The sequence below is a fragment of the Xyrauchen texanus genome, chromosome 2, assembly GCF_025860055.1.
Source record: "Xyrauchen texanus isolate HMW12.3.18 chromosome 2, RBS_HiC_50CHRs, whole genome shotgun sequence".
Taxonomy (NCBI): Eukaryota; Metazoa; Chordata; class Actinopteri; order Cypriniformes; family Catostomidae; genus Xyrauchen; species Xyrauchen texanus.
In genome coordinates, this window is record NC_068277.1 from 58,611,638 (window position 1) to 58,626,290 (window position 14,653).

The 14,653-nt window shown below is 39.1% G+C and overlaps 1 protein-coding gene across 2 annotated transcripts; it reads right to left on the minus strand.

Annotated features, from left to right (window-relative positions):
- Positions 1-7,860: 7,860 nt before the first annotated feature.
- LOC127659381 (beta-1,4-glucuronyltransferase 1) lies at positions 7,861-14,552 on the minus strand. 2 transcript variants are annotated; one of them, XM_052149170.1, is made up of 2 exons: positions 13,152-14,552; positions 7,861-9,563 (listed from the first exon to the last, which is right to left on the minus strand). In XM_052149170.1, exons 1-2 carry the CDS (start codon positions 14,286-14,288, stop codon positions 9,372-9,374), a joined length of 1,329 nt encoding a protein of 442 aa, XP_052005130.1. In that variant the 5' UTR covers positions 14,289-14,552; the 3' UTR covers positions 7,861-9,371. The 2 variants fall into 2 exon arrangements, 1 of the variants encoding a protein (XP_052005130.1); XR_007972532.1 differs by having other exon boundaries at positions 9,428-9,563; positions 11,990-14,552.
- Positions 14,553-14,653: the final 101 nt, after the last annotated feature.

Below are 14,653 nucleotides of genomic sequence, written 5' to 3' on the forward strand. Positions count from 1 at the left end.
GGTCTCTGGAGTGGCTGAGGGTCTGAGTCGGGGGTCATTGGGTCTGTAAAGGCTGCACAATTTATGAGTCAAAAATAGTCTGTTTCAAAAATAATTTAATTTATTTCAAAATCGCAATCAACAGCAACACAAAAACAATAACAATAATTTTCATGTAACTTCGGTGAGTATGGGTGTGGAAATGAAACATGAAGGACACTCATATAACATTGTCCTTAAAGTGTAGGCACATCAAAATGACTTAAGAACAAGCTGAGAGACTCTATTTGCTGGTATGTAAAAATAAAAAAATACAAAAGTCAGTATTATCTTTGTGTAGGGTATATAGAAGTTGATTTAAGGTGAAATATTTCAAGTTAAGCAGCATCACATTAATATTTATCACTAAACTGTCAGTTCATATATGTTAATTCAGACTAAGACATTATTCTTTGGAGAGTTAAATTGACCTACTGTATATCCTCACTAACACACAAAACGAAAACAGAACAAAGACATGTGTAACGTTACCTCATGTACCTTCACTATATGCTTACAAATACATACAGCAGCAAGTTACTTGTACCTTTCATTTATCAATCTTTCCCTTTTTAGACATTCAAGTTTATAAATGAGATAAGAACAAAGAACATGAGAACAAAACACTTTCATGGTATTCACTATTAAAGGAAAAAATGTAACATGAGGTGTATAGTGCTATGAAAGTCCTGGCTCAAGACAAGAGAAATAAGGACCTGAATAAACTGCAGGAAATAAAACTTCTTAATCAGTCTTGTTTTCCAGTCAAATAAATACATATTTAAAATCCTTAAATCAAGATAATTTTACTTGACAAGCAAAACGGCATGAGATATAAAGACATGTTTTCAAAGAATATATGACTTTTGACATTTTAATGTCAGAGCGTTATTGTTGTCCATAAAACATGTTCAAAACAATGCAAGGAATGCAAAGAAATGCTAAATAAGCAGAATCACTTGGCACGTCATGTCCTGCAGAATAGAGGTAGAGCAGGCATGGGAAAAGTTGTTTGGTATAGGGGATACGTAGCCTACTAGACACTGCTCAATTCATGTACACTTCAAGTCCGACATTTTGATGCAAATATACTTTTTGTCCCACTTTTTAAATTCACTTTAGACATAAACGACTGCGTTTACATTAAATCCTCATCAAGATGGGCATTGGTGTATTTGGCCATTTAGGCGCATAAGCGCTCAAACATTAGCTGCCTGACAATCAAACAACATGCAGCTACAAACGTCAGGAAATAAAAAGTAAATCTTTTATATTTTATCTAGATCAACAAACCAGTGGTGCTCTTGCTATTGTAATTGATGTAATGAACGCCCCTGTTCTAGATGTAAAACATAGGCTAAATATAGAAAACTACTCAAAAGTTTGATTGAGGACATCACTCTTTTTTCCGATAAACATCTAGATCATTTTATTGCCCAACCCTATTGATAACATTGTGTTAATCTCTCAGCAGCCCAATAATCTCAGTGATAGATAGTTAAATTACAGGCTACGTTACAGACACAGAATCTAGTAAAGCCCTGCAAAGGGTGGTGCGAACTGCCAGGAACATCATCGGAGGTGAGCTTCCCTCCCTCCAGGACATATATACCAGGTGGTGTGTGAAAAAAGCTCGGAGGATCATCAGAGACTCCAGTCACCCGAGTCATGGGCTGTTCTCACTGCTACCATCAGGCAGGCGGTATCGCAGCATCAGGACCCGCACCAGCCGACTACATGATAGCTTTTTCCCCCAAGCAATCAGACTGTTGAACACTTGATCTATCAGGATCAATAATTAGCACTGCACTTTATTAATCTTATATCTCACACTGGACTGTCAACATATTCTCCTCAATATACTACTTCATATATATATACGTATATTTCATATACTCCTTACTTACTGTATTGTATATTGTGTGTATTGTTTACTGTACATTGTATATAATTATTGTGTTGTGTAAGTATGTGTACATTTGATATGTAAATTGTGTTGTGTAAGTATGTTGTTTATTGTAATTGGTATATGTCTCGTCACTGTCATGACTGCTATGTTGCTCGGAACTGCACACAAGAATTTCACCTACTGTTGCACTTGTGTACATGGTAGTGTGACAATAAAGTGATTTGATTTTATTTGATTTGATAGTAAGCAGAAATATTCAATTTACCTCTACATGTTTCTTCAAATTAGAGGCAGGATTAATGCTGATATCTGGTTTGAGCAAGTTAAACTCACATGACACGATCTTTAGCCTTTTTCAATGCAAAATGCTATTCCAGGTGCGGCTGAGATGTTCAGCTGTAAACTGTGCCTGAGGCATTCTCCACATCCATAATAGTTGGCGCCAGATCTGCAGCTGCCGTTCAAGTTGTTTATATGTGATTTGATTTGACAGGAGTCACGACACTCTCCCTAGCCAATCATGTTGATAGATAAAAATAAAATCAGGACAGGGAAGTAGCGAACACAGACGGTGGGAAAATAGTGCAGTAAATGTACAGTTACAGCACTTAAACTGTACTCAAGTAAAAGTATAAAATTTGTAAACTACTTAAAGTAACATTCTTGGTAAAAAAGTAGTTAATTACAGTAACGTGAGTTGTTGTACTACGTTACTTTACACCCCTGTTTACAGGTCAAAGAGCGAATCACCATTTATGGCACTTTTCCACTGCACATTATAGTTCGACTCGACACAACTCTGCTTACTTTACCTTTCTGAGCTTGCTTTTCCACTGCAGTTTAGTGCCGCCTCTAATGTGGGTGGGATTATAGGCTGATCGTCATAGTTGCGCGCCTCTACAGCAGTGACATCATCTTAAATGCGACACAAACATCACTGACCATAAACAATAACACGTCCGCTAGCTGTTAGCTACTAGCTCATTGTGATGCATAAAGCAGTTGTTGCATGGTGATTTTACACAAGTGTAACAGTTAAATTGGCCTGGTTGTTTTAGAAGCAAGCTTTCCAGTAGCTGGTCAACTAAATAAATAGAAGCTTTCAAGCAGAATATATAGTTAACGTAACAAAACCTACCATCCTCCATCGTGGACTCCGACAACGCTGTGGTCCAGTGCACTCTCGCTCCCATTGCTCGTCGGTCTATTTTCATAGATAGCGTCTATTTGGTCAAACCACTTCCACTTTCTTCTGTTTGAACCACTCTGGCTGTTGTGGTCCCTGATGGTTCAGTAGTCACTTTTTTTTTTACTTTTCCCTACACTGTTGATAGGTATGGTGGTAGCCGTGTATGGACAACCGCTGAGACACTTCCTGAAAGTCTTTTTCGTTTAGCATAGTTTTGTTCATCGAAAACGAGAGAAACATCTGCAACTCTTTTATTGACCACGGTGTTGTTTTGCCCACAGCCATTTCTTTTTACAGTTTGAAAGTTGCGTGAACCAATGATACTGCTATCGCTGTTGCTAACTTTAAAACTACCGGGTTTATATCCCGTGTCTCAAATCCAGTGACACTGGTAGTGACGATGCTCTCTGACCAATCAGTGATCTGCAGGGTTTGACGTCACATTTATTATCGGCTTGGCTCGCTTGGAACCTCGACTGAGGAGGTACTAAAAAAAGTACCAGATACCAGGTATTATCCACAGTGGAAAACCCCCAAAATGTGAGCAGAGCCAAGTCGAGTACTCAAAATTGCTGTCCGGCAATGAAACACAAGGACAATTGCATTTTAGCTTATACGTGGAACGGCGATTTTTCAAATTTTTCATTATGTTTTCGTACAGTTTAGTGCGGAAGAGCAACTTGTGGAAAATGCTTGAAATGTATCAAATGAATACGGATTAATGTGGATGTACTGTAGCCTTAGTCAGCTCGAGAGTGCTAAATCGTGAGCAATCACATGACATGAAGACTCCAGTCATATCAGTAATATTATAAAAACTCTACAAAGAGAGGGTCCACACATTGGGGCTGCCATGTTAAAATCACATCACCAGCTGAACTACTTACTTAATTTCAGTAACCGTATTGATATTGAACACTTTCACTCTTGTATTAAATTAATCGTGTCTGACTGTGTATATCGAATTTCTACAATGGCATCTGTAGCTAAACATTAATGATTTTGAGTGCATCCACGCCACTAGGTGTCACTGTTGGTCCAAGATGACACAAATACAAAAGTTATTGAGTGCACCTTTTTCTCTTAACCACATTTTATATTTTATGATGTGTCACATTAATTTAGTGAAGAATTATTGAATTATTGTCAGGCCATTTACCCCTTCGTCAACAGTATGAAGCACAACATTTGGTTGGCATCTGAGATGTTTAGCAACATAGACACTAACTGAAGCAAACTCTGATTTTTTGTTTGCACTTCTCAGCATGGGGTTGTTGTTGCATGTAAAGTTGTCTCAGTCTCGCCCGACATACTGAGGCAGATCTAATCAAATGAGATAAAGAAGGGTTAACCTTATGACACACAAACAAAGACATGCAAGCATACAGTATGCACAAAGGCCACAGTATCAGATAGCAAACCTCACATGTGCCTTACACTTCAAAAACATCTAAAACCATCTCCACTTATTCTCTCCTCTCAAACACGAAGCCCCATTAAAAAAAAATATTTGAATAAATCAAAAATATTTCATGAATCATCCGAAAATAACTGAGGGTTTGAACTCAGAAGCTCAGGTTAGCAGTTTGAATCAGATTCACTTTCTCTGTGAATCACGCGCGAGCTCACGAATGGGAGTGCAGACATTTCAAAATGAGAGTCCAATGTGTATTTGGGGCTTCTTGATAATTAAAAGTCCCCTATTGTGTACCACTTTTTTTTCCTTCTGGTTATTATTGATTGGGATTGGAGTAGCAAAATAAACTGCATCTGGGATTTCATTCAATTTGCACTCTATTTGTTTCTGTGTCATATATATATATACAGTGGGTACGGAAAGTATTCAGACCCCCTTAAATTTTTCACTCTTTGTTATATTGCAGCCATTTGCTAAAATCATTGAAGTTCATTTTTTTTCCTCATTATTGTACACACAGCACCCCATATTGACAGAAAAACACAGAATTGTTGACATTTTTGCACATTTATTAAAAAATAAAAACTGAAATATCACATGGTCCTAAGTATTCAGACCCTTTGCTGTGACACTCATATATTTAACTCAGGTGCTGACCATTTCTTCTGATCATCCTTGAGATGGTTCTACACCTTCAGTTGAGTCCAGCTGTGTTTGATTATATTGATTGGACTTGATTAGGAAAGCCACACACCTGTCTATATAAGACCTTACAGCTCACAGTGCATGTCAGAGCAAATGAGAATCATGAGGTCAAAGGAACTGCCTGAAGAGCTCAGAGACAGAATTGTGGCAAGGCACAGATCTGGCCAAGGTTACAAAAAAAATTTCTGCTGCCCTTAAGGTTCATAAGAGCACAGTGGCCTCCATAATCCTTAAATGGAAGACGTTTGGGATGACCAGAACCCTTCCTAGAGCTGGCCATCCGGCCAAACTGAGCTATCGGGGAAGAAGAGCCTTGGTGAGAGAGGTAAAGAAGAACCCAAAGATCACTGTGGCTGAGCTAAAGAGATGCAGTCGGGAGATGGGAGAAAGTTGTAGTAAGTCAACCATCACTGCAGCCATCCACCAGTCGGGGCTTTATGGCACAGTGGCCCGGCGGAAGCCTCTCCTCAGTGCAAGACACATGAAAGAACACCTGAAGGACTCCAAGATGGTGATAAATAAGATTCTCTGGTCTGATGAGACCAAGATAGAACTTTTTGGCCTTAATTCTAAGCGGTATGTGTGGAGAAAACCAGGCACTGCTCATCACCTGTCCAATACAGTCTCAACAGTGAAGCATGGTGGTGGCAGCATCATGCTGTGGGGGGGTTTTTCAGCTGCAGGACAGGACGACTGGTTGCAATCGAGGGAAAGATGAATGCGGCCAAGTACAGGGATATCCTGAACGAAAACCTTCTCCAGAGTGCTCTGGACCTCAGACTGGGCCGAAGGTTCACCTTCCAACAAGACAATGACCCTAAGCACACCGCTAAATTAACGAAGGAGTGGCTTCACAACAACTCCGTGACTGTTCTTGAATGGCCCAGCCAGAGCCCTGACTTAAACCCAATTGAGCATCTCTGGAGAGACCTGAAAATGGCTGTCCACCAACGTTTACCATCCAACCTGACAGAACTGGAGAGGATCTGCAAGGAGGAATGGCAGAGGATACCCAAATCCAGATGTGAAAAACTTGTTGCATCTTTCCCAAAAAGACTCATGGCTGTATTAGATCAAAAGGGTGCTTCTACTAAATACTGAACAAAGGGTCTGAATACTTAGGACCATGTGATATTTCAGTTTTTCTTTTTAATAAATGTGCAAAAATGTCAACAATTCTGTGTTTTTCTGTCAATATGGGGTGCTGTGTGTACAATAATGAGGGAAAAAATGAACTTCAATGATTTTAGCAAATGGCTGCAATATAACAAAGAGTGAAAAATTTAAGCGGGTCTGAATACTTTCCGTACCCACTGTATATATATATATATATATATATATATATATATATATATACACACACACAGATCAGCCACAACAGTAAAACCACCTGCCTAATATAGTGTAAGTCCCCCTCGTGCCGCCAAAACAGCTCCAACCTGCATCTCAGAATAGCATTCTGAGATAATATTTTTCTCACCACAATTGTACAGAGTGGTTATCTGAGTTACCATAGACTGTCAATTTAAAACTGTCTGGCCATTCTCTGTGGACCTTTCTCAAGAACAAGGCATTTCCATCCACAGAACTGCCGCTCACTGGATAATTTTTGTATTTTTTTTGGCACCATTCTGAGTAAATTCTAGAGAATGTTGTTTTGGAGGCACAAGGGGGACCTACACAATATTAGACAGGTGGTTTTAATGTTGTGACTGATCTGTGCATGTAAAATCAAGCTTTTGACATTTTGACAATTGAGGTACTTGCAAACAACTATTACACCTCTCAGCCTGGAACTCAGGTGCTCGGGCCCTAATTACTGTTTTTGTGATGATGTCTGGCATGTCATTTAGTCGGCTAGCTAAGCCAGCCTATTTATTATTTCAAAAAATGTGGATACAATGACACCCGGGATGGAGAGGTTATGCGAACTTGGTGTGCGCACAGGTTAAGATGATTTCACCTCTAATGAAATAAATTGTGCCAAAAAATTACCAAATCAATGATTAAAACAGCAACTGCATGTGAGGTGGCCAATGGGGTGGCCAGGCTTCGGTCCATTATGGCCAAGGTCACCCCTGGCCACTGCCTAGCTCCGCCACTGGAGTCAATTAATCAGCGGGAGAGAGAGATAAATGGGAACCGGAGACTCAAGTTCAGGAGAGAGAGAGAGACACACGCAGCCACGCTGTGTGTGTTTAAATTAATTTATGCCTTAAAAGTTTATGTTGATTGTTCAGCCGGTTCCCACCTCCTCCTTGTCCTTTACCTGTTACATAGATCAATGTTTAAGTCATTTTTCCTATAAATTCTCGCTCCCTGTCCAGTAGGTGGCCATATAAACGAAAACTGGGAATCGGCAAAAACGAAAGAAGAATGTGGAAGTCAAAGAGATTTATAGTAAAACAGGACTTAAATATTGATCTGTTTCTCACCCACAACTATCATATTGCTTCTGAAGACATGGATTTAACCACTGGAGTGGTAAGGATTACTTTTATGCTGCCTTTATGTGATTTTTGGAGCTACAAAGGTCTGGTCACCATTCACTTGCATTATAAGGTTCAAAAGAGTGTTCAGCAGAAGAAAGAAATTCATACACATCTGGGATGGCATGAGGATAATTAAATGATGGGATTGTTTATTTTTGGGTGAACTATCAATATAAAGATTGTGACCAACACAAATGTTGTGGGTTTATGTAACAAAGTACAATAAAACTCAAAGGTCAGTATTATTATTATTAATAATTAGAAACAACTCCCATAACTTGTTCATTCAAACAACAACTAAAATTAGTTTTGTGAATAATCAAATAATTACATGTGTTTTGTTATCACTATGGTCACAATTTTATAAAACACAATTTCATAGCGCAATACATTTTTCTTTGTAAGGTTTCTTGATCAGCAGTGTTTCTCCAGTGTTCAAACATCACAACATCCATGCTTACATCATTACACAACACTATCAGGACAAACATACAGTTGTTAAATAACCAAAAACACTCTTAAGGCAAAATAAAACTCGAATAAAAACTAATGGAAAGATAAACTCATTCAATAAGATTTTTCACATCAGAAATGCATACATGTTGTCAGCAAAAACTTAAAAGGAAAACTAGTTCATTTTAAAATGTAGCCTTGTTTGAATGTTCCAAAACAATGGGCAATACAAACTATCCCCTTTAGTGTTAATACCTATATCTCTTAAAAGTTCATGTAAATATCTATGACATGTATAATATTGCTTTTTAAATGCATTAAATTGCACACTGTATGGTGACTACAGTCACTACAACCTGTAAATTCCTGCATTAATCTAATTTTGTCATCTTCCTTTAATCTACGAGTCAGAAATAATTAAAACACTAATATGCTTTTCAGACACAACTCTCTGTTCATGTAATATCATCAGGGTTTACAGCCTCTTTGGATCCATTACTAGCAAAAAGGTGGCCTATCGACCTTAATATGTTAATAGCTTTAAAACTAATCTCTGGATCTTTACGAGAGGAGATGTCTCCTGAGTGACACAAACACATGTATGCATACAGTCACAACATCAGAGAGCTGCACAACATCTTGGTAATGCTTTATGTGCCTCTTATCCATGTAAAACACATTGTACTTTACTGTTAATTTGACAAAGGTGCAGCAATTACCCCTACTTACACAATTTGTAAAGTATACAAGAATTGTAGGTTAAAAAGAGTTCAAAAACAGCGAATATTCAATTAGCATCAATATTCAAATAAATAAATTAGCTTTGAAGACATCAAAGTATGAAATAACCATGTCACTTGCTCTCAGAATTCATTTGAGTCCTTAATTAAAGGTGTGTGGGTGTGCTGAAAACAAAAATACATTTTGGTATCAATAAAGAAAAAACCTCATAACCTCTTTAACTAACTTTATTTGACCACGATGTTCTCTGTTTAAAAAGCATGACTGATGATGTCCGCATCCTTGTTATCTCGTTTTTGAGGTACATTATAACGCACAGACAATTACAGACAGGCAGTTTCAGTTTTGTGCAGCTATTAAATCCAAGCTTCTCGAAGTCTGGAAGATGCTGATTAGGGTTTGATTGAAATGTGTAGTGTAGACTTTACATTTCTGACAACCATTGTCTTAGCAGCGGTGAGGAGAGTTGGGATACTTGGCCTTCAAGTTCTCCTTGAAGCTCCGGAAAAGGAGGCGGTTTTTACGGTTCTCTTCGTCCTTTCTGCTGTGGAAATCTCCCTGGACCTTAAACCCTTTGTGCACCACAAAGGCATTGCTCACCACGTAGAACCTGTAACCTGCTATGTGAAGCTCACAGGCCTAGAGAAAAGAGTAGAAGTGTCAGTGAATGAGTATGTACCTGAGAGTAAATTAATCTAAATAACTGAATGAAAATATTGGACCAAATAAAGTTTAGTAACCTAAATGTAAGGTAATTAGACAAAATGCAAGCAACCAGTCAAATGTTAGTTTGAAAATCAGACAAAAAGAGAAAAGGTATAAGGTAGCCAACATAAAAATTTTTTCGAGGGACTGAACTACTTTTCGCATGAATGATTAGTCCTGTTGCCATACAAGTTATGAATGTAATATGTGTGCAAACTGGAATATCACACAAACAATTTGCGAATAAAACAGTGTTTCAATCCCATGTGTTTAAGAGAACAAAATCATCACTTCTAGGGAAATTGGTGTGTTCCGTCGCCGGAAAGCAATTCTGAGTAAACTTACTGTTGCCTTTAAAGGAATGCAATGTGAAGGTTGTACAAAGTAGCATTTATCTGTAACAACACTATCAAGGTAAATATCAGGCACAACAATGCCGCAACAACTTTGGCCATAATCTTGATTGTATCACATTACTGCGTCACATGACAACAAATACATCATCGCTTCCCCGGTCCACACTATAACACGAAGATGCCCTTTTCAAATGTATCCACTTGAGAGAGCGTTTTCAAAAAGCTGCTTCAGATGTCAAAAAATATTTCTGAGTGAGGACGGAAGGTTTTCAAATCAAACCGTACATTTCAAAATGCATTCATTTCATCATGTTTATGGCTCTCATCCTGGAACGGCAATAAAAACTTTCAAAAAGGCGTATAAATAATCGTATTCTTTGAAAATGCAGACAATACTTGAAATTCTGTCAACTACCTACATAACTATGTGTAAATGTTTATTCAGTGCAACAAAATCAATCAATTAAAAACAAAATATTGGCCAAAGATTACAACATCAGTCAAAATTAGGAAGTCACAACAATATATTTATTAACATAAAATGTATATATATACAGTACATTCAGAAAGTATTCAGTCACCTTCATTTTTCACATTTTGTTATGTTGCAGCCTTTTGCTAAAATGCTTTAAATTGTTATTTTTTTTCCACAGCAAAAAAAAGATTTTTGATAAATTTGCAAATTTATTAAAAAGAAAAATTGATAGTCCAACTGTGGCAAATTCAATTCATTGGACATGATTTGGAAAGGCACACACCTGTCTATATAAGATCTCACAGCTGAAAATGCATATCAGAGCAAAAACCAAGCCATGAGGTCAAAGGAACTGCCTGCAGAGATCAGAGACAGGATTGTGTCGAAGCACAGATCTTGGAAAGGCTACAGAAAAATTATAGCTGAATTGAAGGTTCTCAAGATCACAGTGGCCTTCATAATTTTTAAATGGAAGTTTGGAACAACCATGACTCTTCCCAGAGCTGGCCGCCCGGCCAAAACGAGCAATAAGGGGAGAAGGGCCTTGGTAAGAGAGGTGACCAAGAACCCGATGGTCACTCTGGTTGAGCTCCAGAGAAACTTGCAGAAGGACATCCATCACTGCAACACTCCACAAATCTGGGCTTTATGGCAGAGTAGCCACATGAAACAATCTCCTCAGTGCAAGAAAGCAAAAAAACACCTAATGGACTCTCAGACTGTGAGAAACAAGACTCTCTGTTATGATGGAAAAAAGATTGAACTGTTTGGCCTCAATTAATCATTAGAATTAACCAAGAATCATGTCTGGAGAAAAAGGGGCACCGCTCATCACCTGCGCAATACAATCCCTATGGTGAAGCATTGTGGAAGTAGCATAATGCTGTAGGGGTGTTTTTCAGTGGCAGGGACTGGGGGACTGGTCAGGGTTGAAGGAAAGATGAACACAGAAAACTAGAAATATCCTTAATGAAAACCTCAGACTGGACCAAAGGTTCACCTTCCAACAGGACAATGATCCTAAGCACACAGCCAAGACAACGCTTACAAGAGTGGCTTAGGAACAACTCTGTGAATGTCCTCGAGTGGCCCAGCCAGATCCCGGACTTGAACCCAATCAAACATCTGTGGAGAGACCTGAAAATGGCTCTCCACTGACAGTTCCCATCCAACCTGACACAGCTTGAGAGGAACTGCAGAGAAGAATGGCAGAAAATCTCCAAATTCAGGTGTGCAAAGCTTGTCGCATTATACCCAAAAAGACTTGAGGCTGTAATCGCTGCCAAAGGTGCTTCAACTAAGTACTGTGTTAAGGGAATACTTATGTCAATGTGATATTTAAATTTTTTCTTTTTAATAAATTTGCAAAGTTATCACAAATCAGTTTTTTGGTTTGTCATTATAGGGTATGGAGTGTAGATTAAAGCATTTTAGCATAAGGCTCAACAACAAAATGTGAAAAAAAAAAAAATGAAGGGGTCTGAATAATTTCTGAATGCACTGTATGCGTGTAAAGTTTAAACACATACCTTTTAAAGAGCAGATCTTTGCAGAAAGGATGGTTTGGTTATTTTGTAGATTAATTGCTGATATTTTCACTCTGTGTGAGTTTTTTGCATCTTTATGTCGACAGTGTTTGAATACTTTCCCCAGATTATTCTTGAAGAAACGTGACAAGTCTTATGCTTTTGACTAGTGCTGATGCAGGTTCACCACAACTGGTGCAGACTTCTGGCAAACATTTACGGTGAATCACTAGCTCATTAGCATGAGAAAATAATGTGTGGGAAATCTGTGGCAAGTTTTTCAGAACTCTATAGATTTTTTTTTGTAAGGGCAGAGATTTACTTTTTGACAATTTTATTTAGGCTTACATTTACGGTTATTGTATTTGTTGTATTTTCTGTTTTGGGGATTATGCAGAGCTCCTCTTAAAATAAATATTTTGCTTTTGGTTGTTACCATTATTGTGATTTGTGTGTTAAATGATACACTGTATACCTTGAATGTAAATTGCTTTGGATAAAATTGTCTGCCAAATGTATAAATGTAAATGATGAGGTCCATCAGCCTTGATCTTACTCAATATGTAAAAAATGGGATGCAAGGAGCAATGTGGAATTTCAAAATAAAAGTTATGCATGTTTCTTAACATTATAATATGTTTCTTGACTATACACTTTGTCGCGGGGCCCCCAGGTAGGTTGGGGCTACCTATATAGCCTGAAGGAAGGAAACTGAAAATTGAGTTTTTAAACTTGAAAACTGAAAAAGGATTAGTGTGGTCATAACAGCATTGGCGCTCGTGGTAGGTATGTGTTGAAAAGCTTGGTCACAAAAAAATGTTTAACTTCCAGAACACAACTGTTGTACCTATAAAGACTGGCCATATCCACACTAATCTGTTTAGGTTAAAAAAAAACAACAACTCAACTTTCAGTTTCCTAATGTCAGTTTTCAGAAGGCTCCATTTTCGGTGGAGTAAACAGCATTGATGCGTGGGCAGGAGGCATAAACGTAGCCACATCATTGTTTCCAAACGAAAACGTAGTAGTGTGGACGTTGCCTTAGACAGTGCCATTTTCTTGAGTGTACATTAAAGGAGATCCAACATTATGATTTTTTCAGTAGATCAGGCATCAAATGGACAGCGTTCGCTTCCTCTTGCAGTACACATATCCATACACTCACCTGACTGATGCGGTTGAAGCCATATTGCCTGAAGTTTTCATCATATAGAGGAACCGATCGAGCGCCAATGTAGAAGGGCTCCCATGGATCTGCCCAATTTATAGTGTACGCCAGCTCCAGTGGCCCAGAGTTTTTGCTGGGCAGATTGATCCACTGAGAATAGTTAGTGGGAGCCTGACAACGACGGCAAAGTTCATCATAGAATGGCCGCACCTCCCCAACCTGATAGAGCTGCACCAGCTCTGACTTTGAGGTGGGCATTTTGCGTGTGTGTCTGATTTCAAAAGCAGGAAGCACGAGGACTTCATCCGCAGCTGGTTCGTGTCTCATCAGCATGGTCACAAACTGGTGGTGTAAATTAGCACTGGGGATCATATCAATGTCAATGACCAGGATGTAGGCAGCATCTGTGCCACTACGGGCCACGTTACGGAGGAGGTTATTGGGGTACGAGACATTGCTGCCAATGGCGTAGTTTTTATACTTGTCCCGGTGGGACTCAAGCTTTGCGAAGACACCGGAACACCCTTTCTCCTCAAGTCCAGCAAAATGCTCTCTGTCCTGCTCTGGAAAGCTGGCCATCTCCCCAGAGTGGCAGACCAGATGGAAGTCCACCAGAGCTTGAATCTGAGGACAGAAGAGGCTGAGTGCGTAGACGAAGGCAGTGGCAAACTTGACATCTTGGCCATGGGCAAATATGGCTATGGACAGAGGATTCTCCCAGCGCTCCAGCAAAGAGTTCAAGTGATGAAGGTTATTGATAGTCGTGTGTGTGGCCAAAGTCAGGTGGTGTGATCTCGGATCTGTGCCTGGCTTCTGACTGGTTGAAAAGTCACTTTTGATTAGATTCTTATACACACGATACTGGCCACTTCCATCGAAGATGCCACCAGTGGATAAAGAGTATCTGAGATGTTCTCGCCTGGGGTTCTTCTCTGCTTGATGTGAAGTCTTTTTGGAGCCAAACAACTCAGAATACTTGTAGCGCTGCTGTTTGCCATGCAATTTTGAGATGAAAGACAGATATAAAAGCTGCAACAGCGCAACAAGGAAAAGGGCACCGAGCACCACTTTAAACACTGAGCATTTTTTGGAGAAATGCATTACAGTACTTGTTACCTTTAAATGAATGTGCATGAAATAGATCCTGAAATAACAAGCTTTGTGGCTGCTGTAAACACAGATTATCAGTATGCCTGGGTGCCACTAGCAAGCTAGGACGCCCTCGTGTTTGCATCAGACAGCACTTGCATCGCAGCAAGCTGTGGTTAAGGTCAGTTTAAATATTTGCGCGGGAATTGAATCGCATGTTTGGCTGCATAAAACGACGCCCGTTAGACGGATATACAACAGAAAAACGAGCGCTCGTGAAGATCAGAGACTGCGCATGGCGTCGCATGTTTATTCGGTGTGTTAACCGTCGCGGTTACCGTAAACACTGTACAACTGGCACATATGAAACGTTAGCATAAGTGTGGGCGGTATTTTCGTTTTTCCTGTTA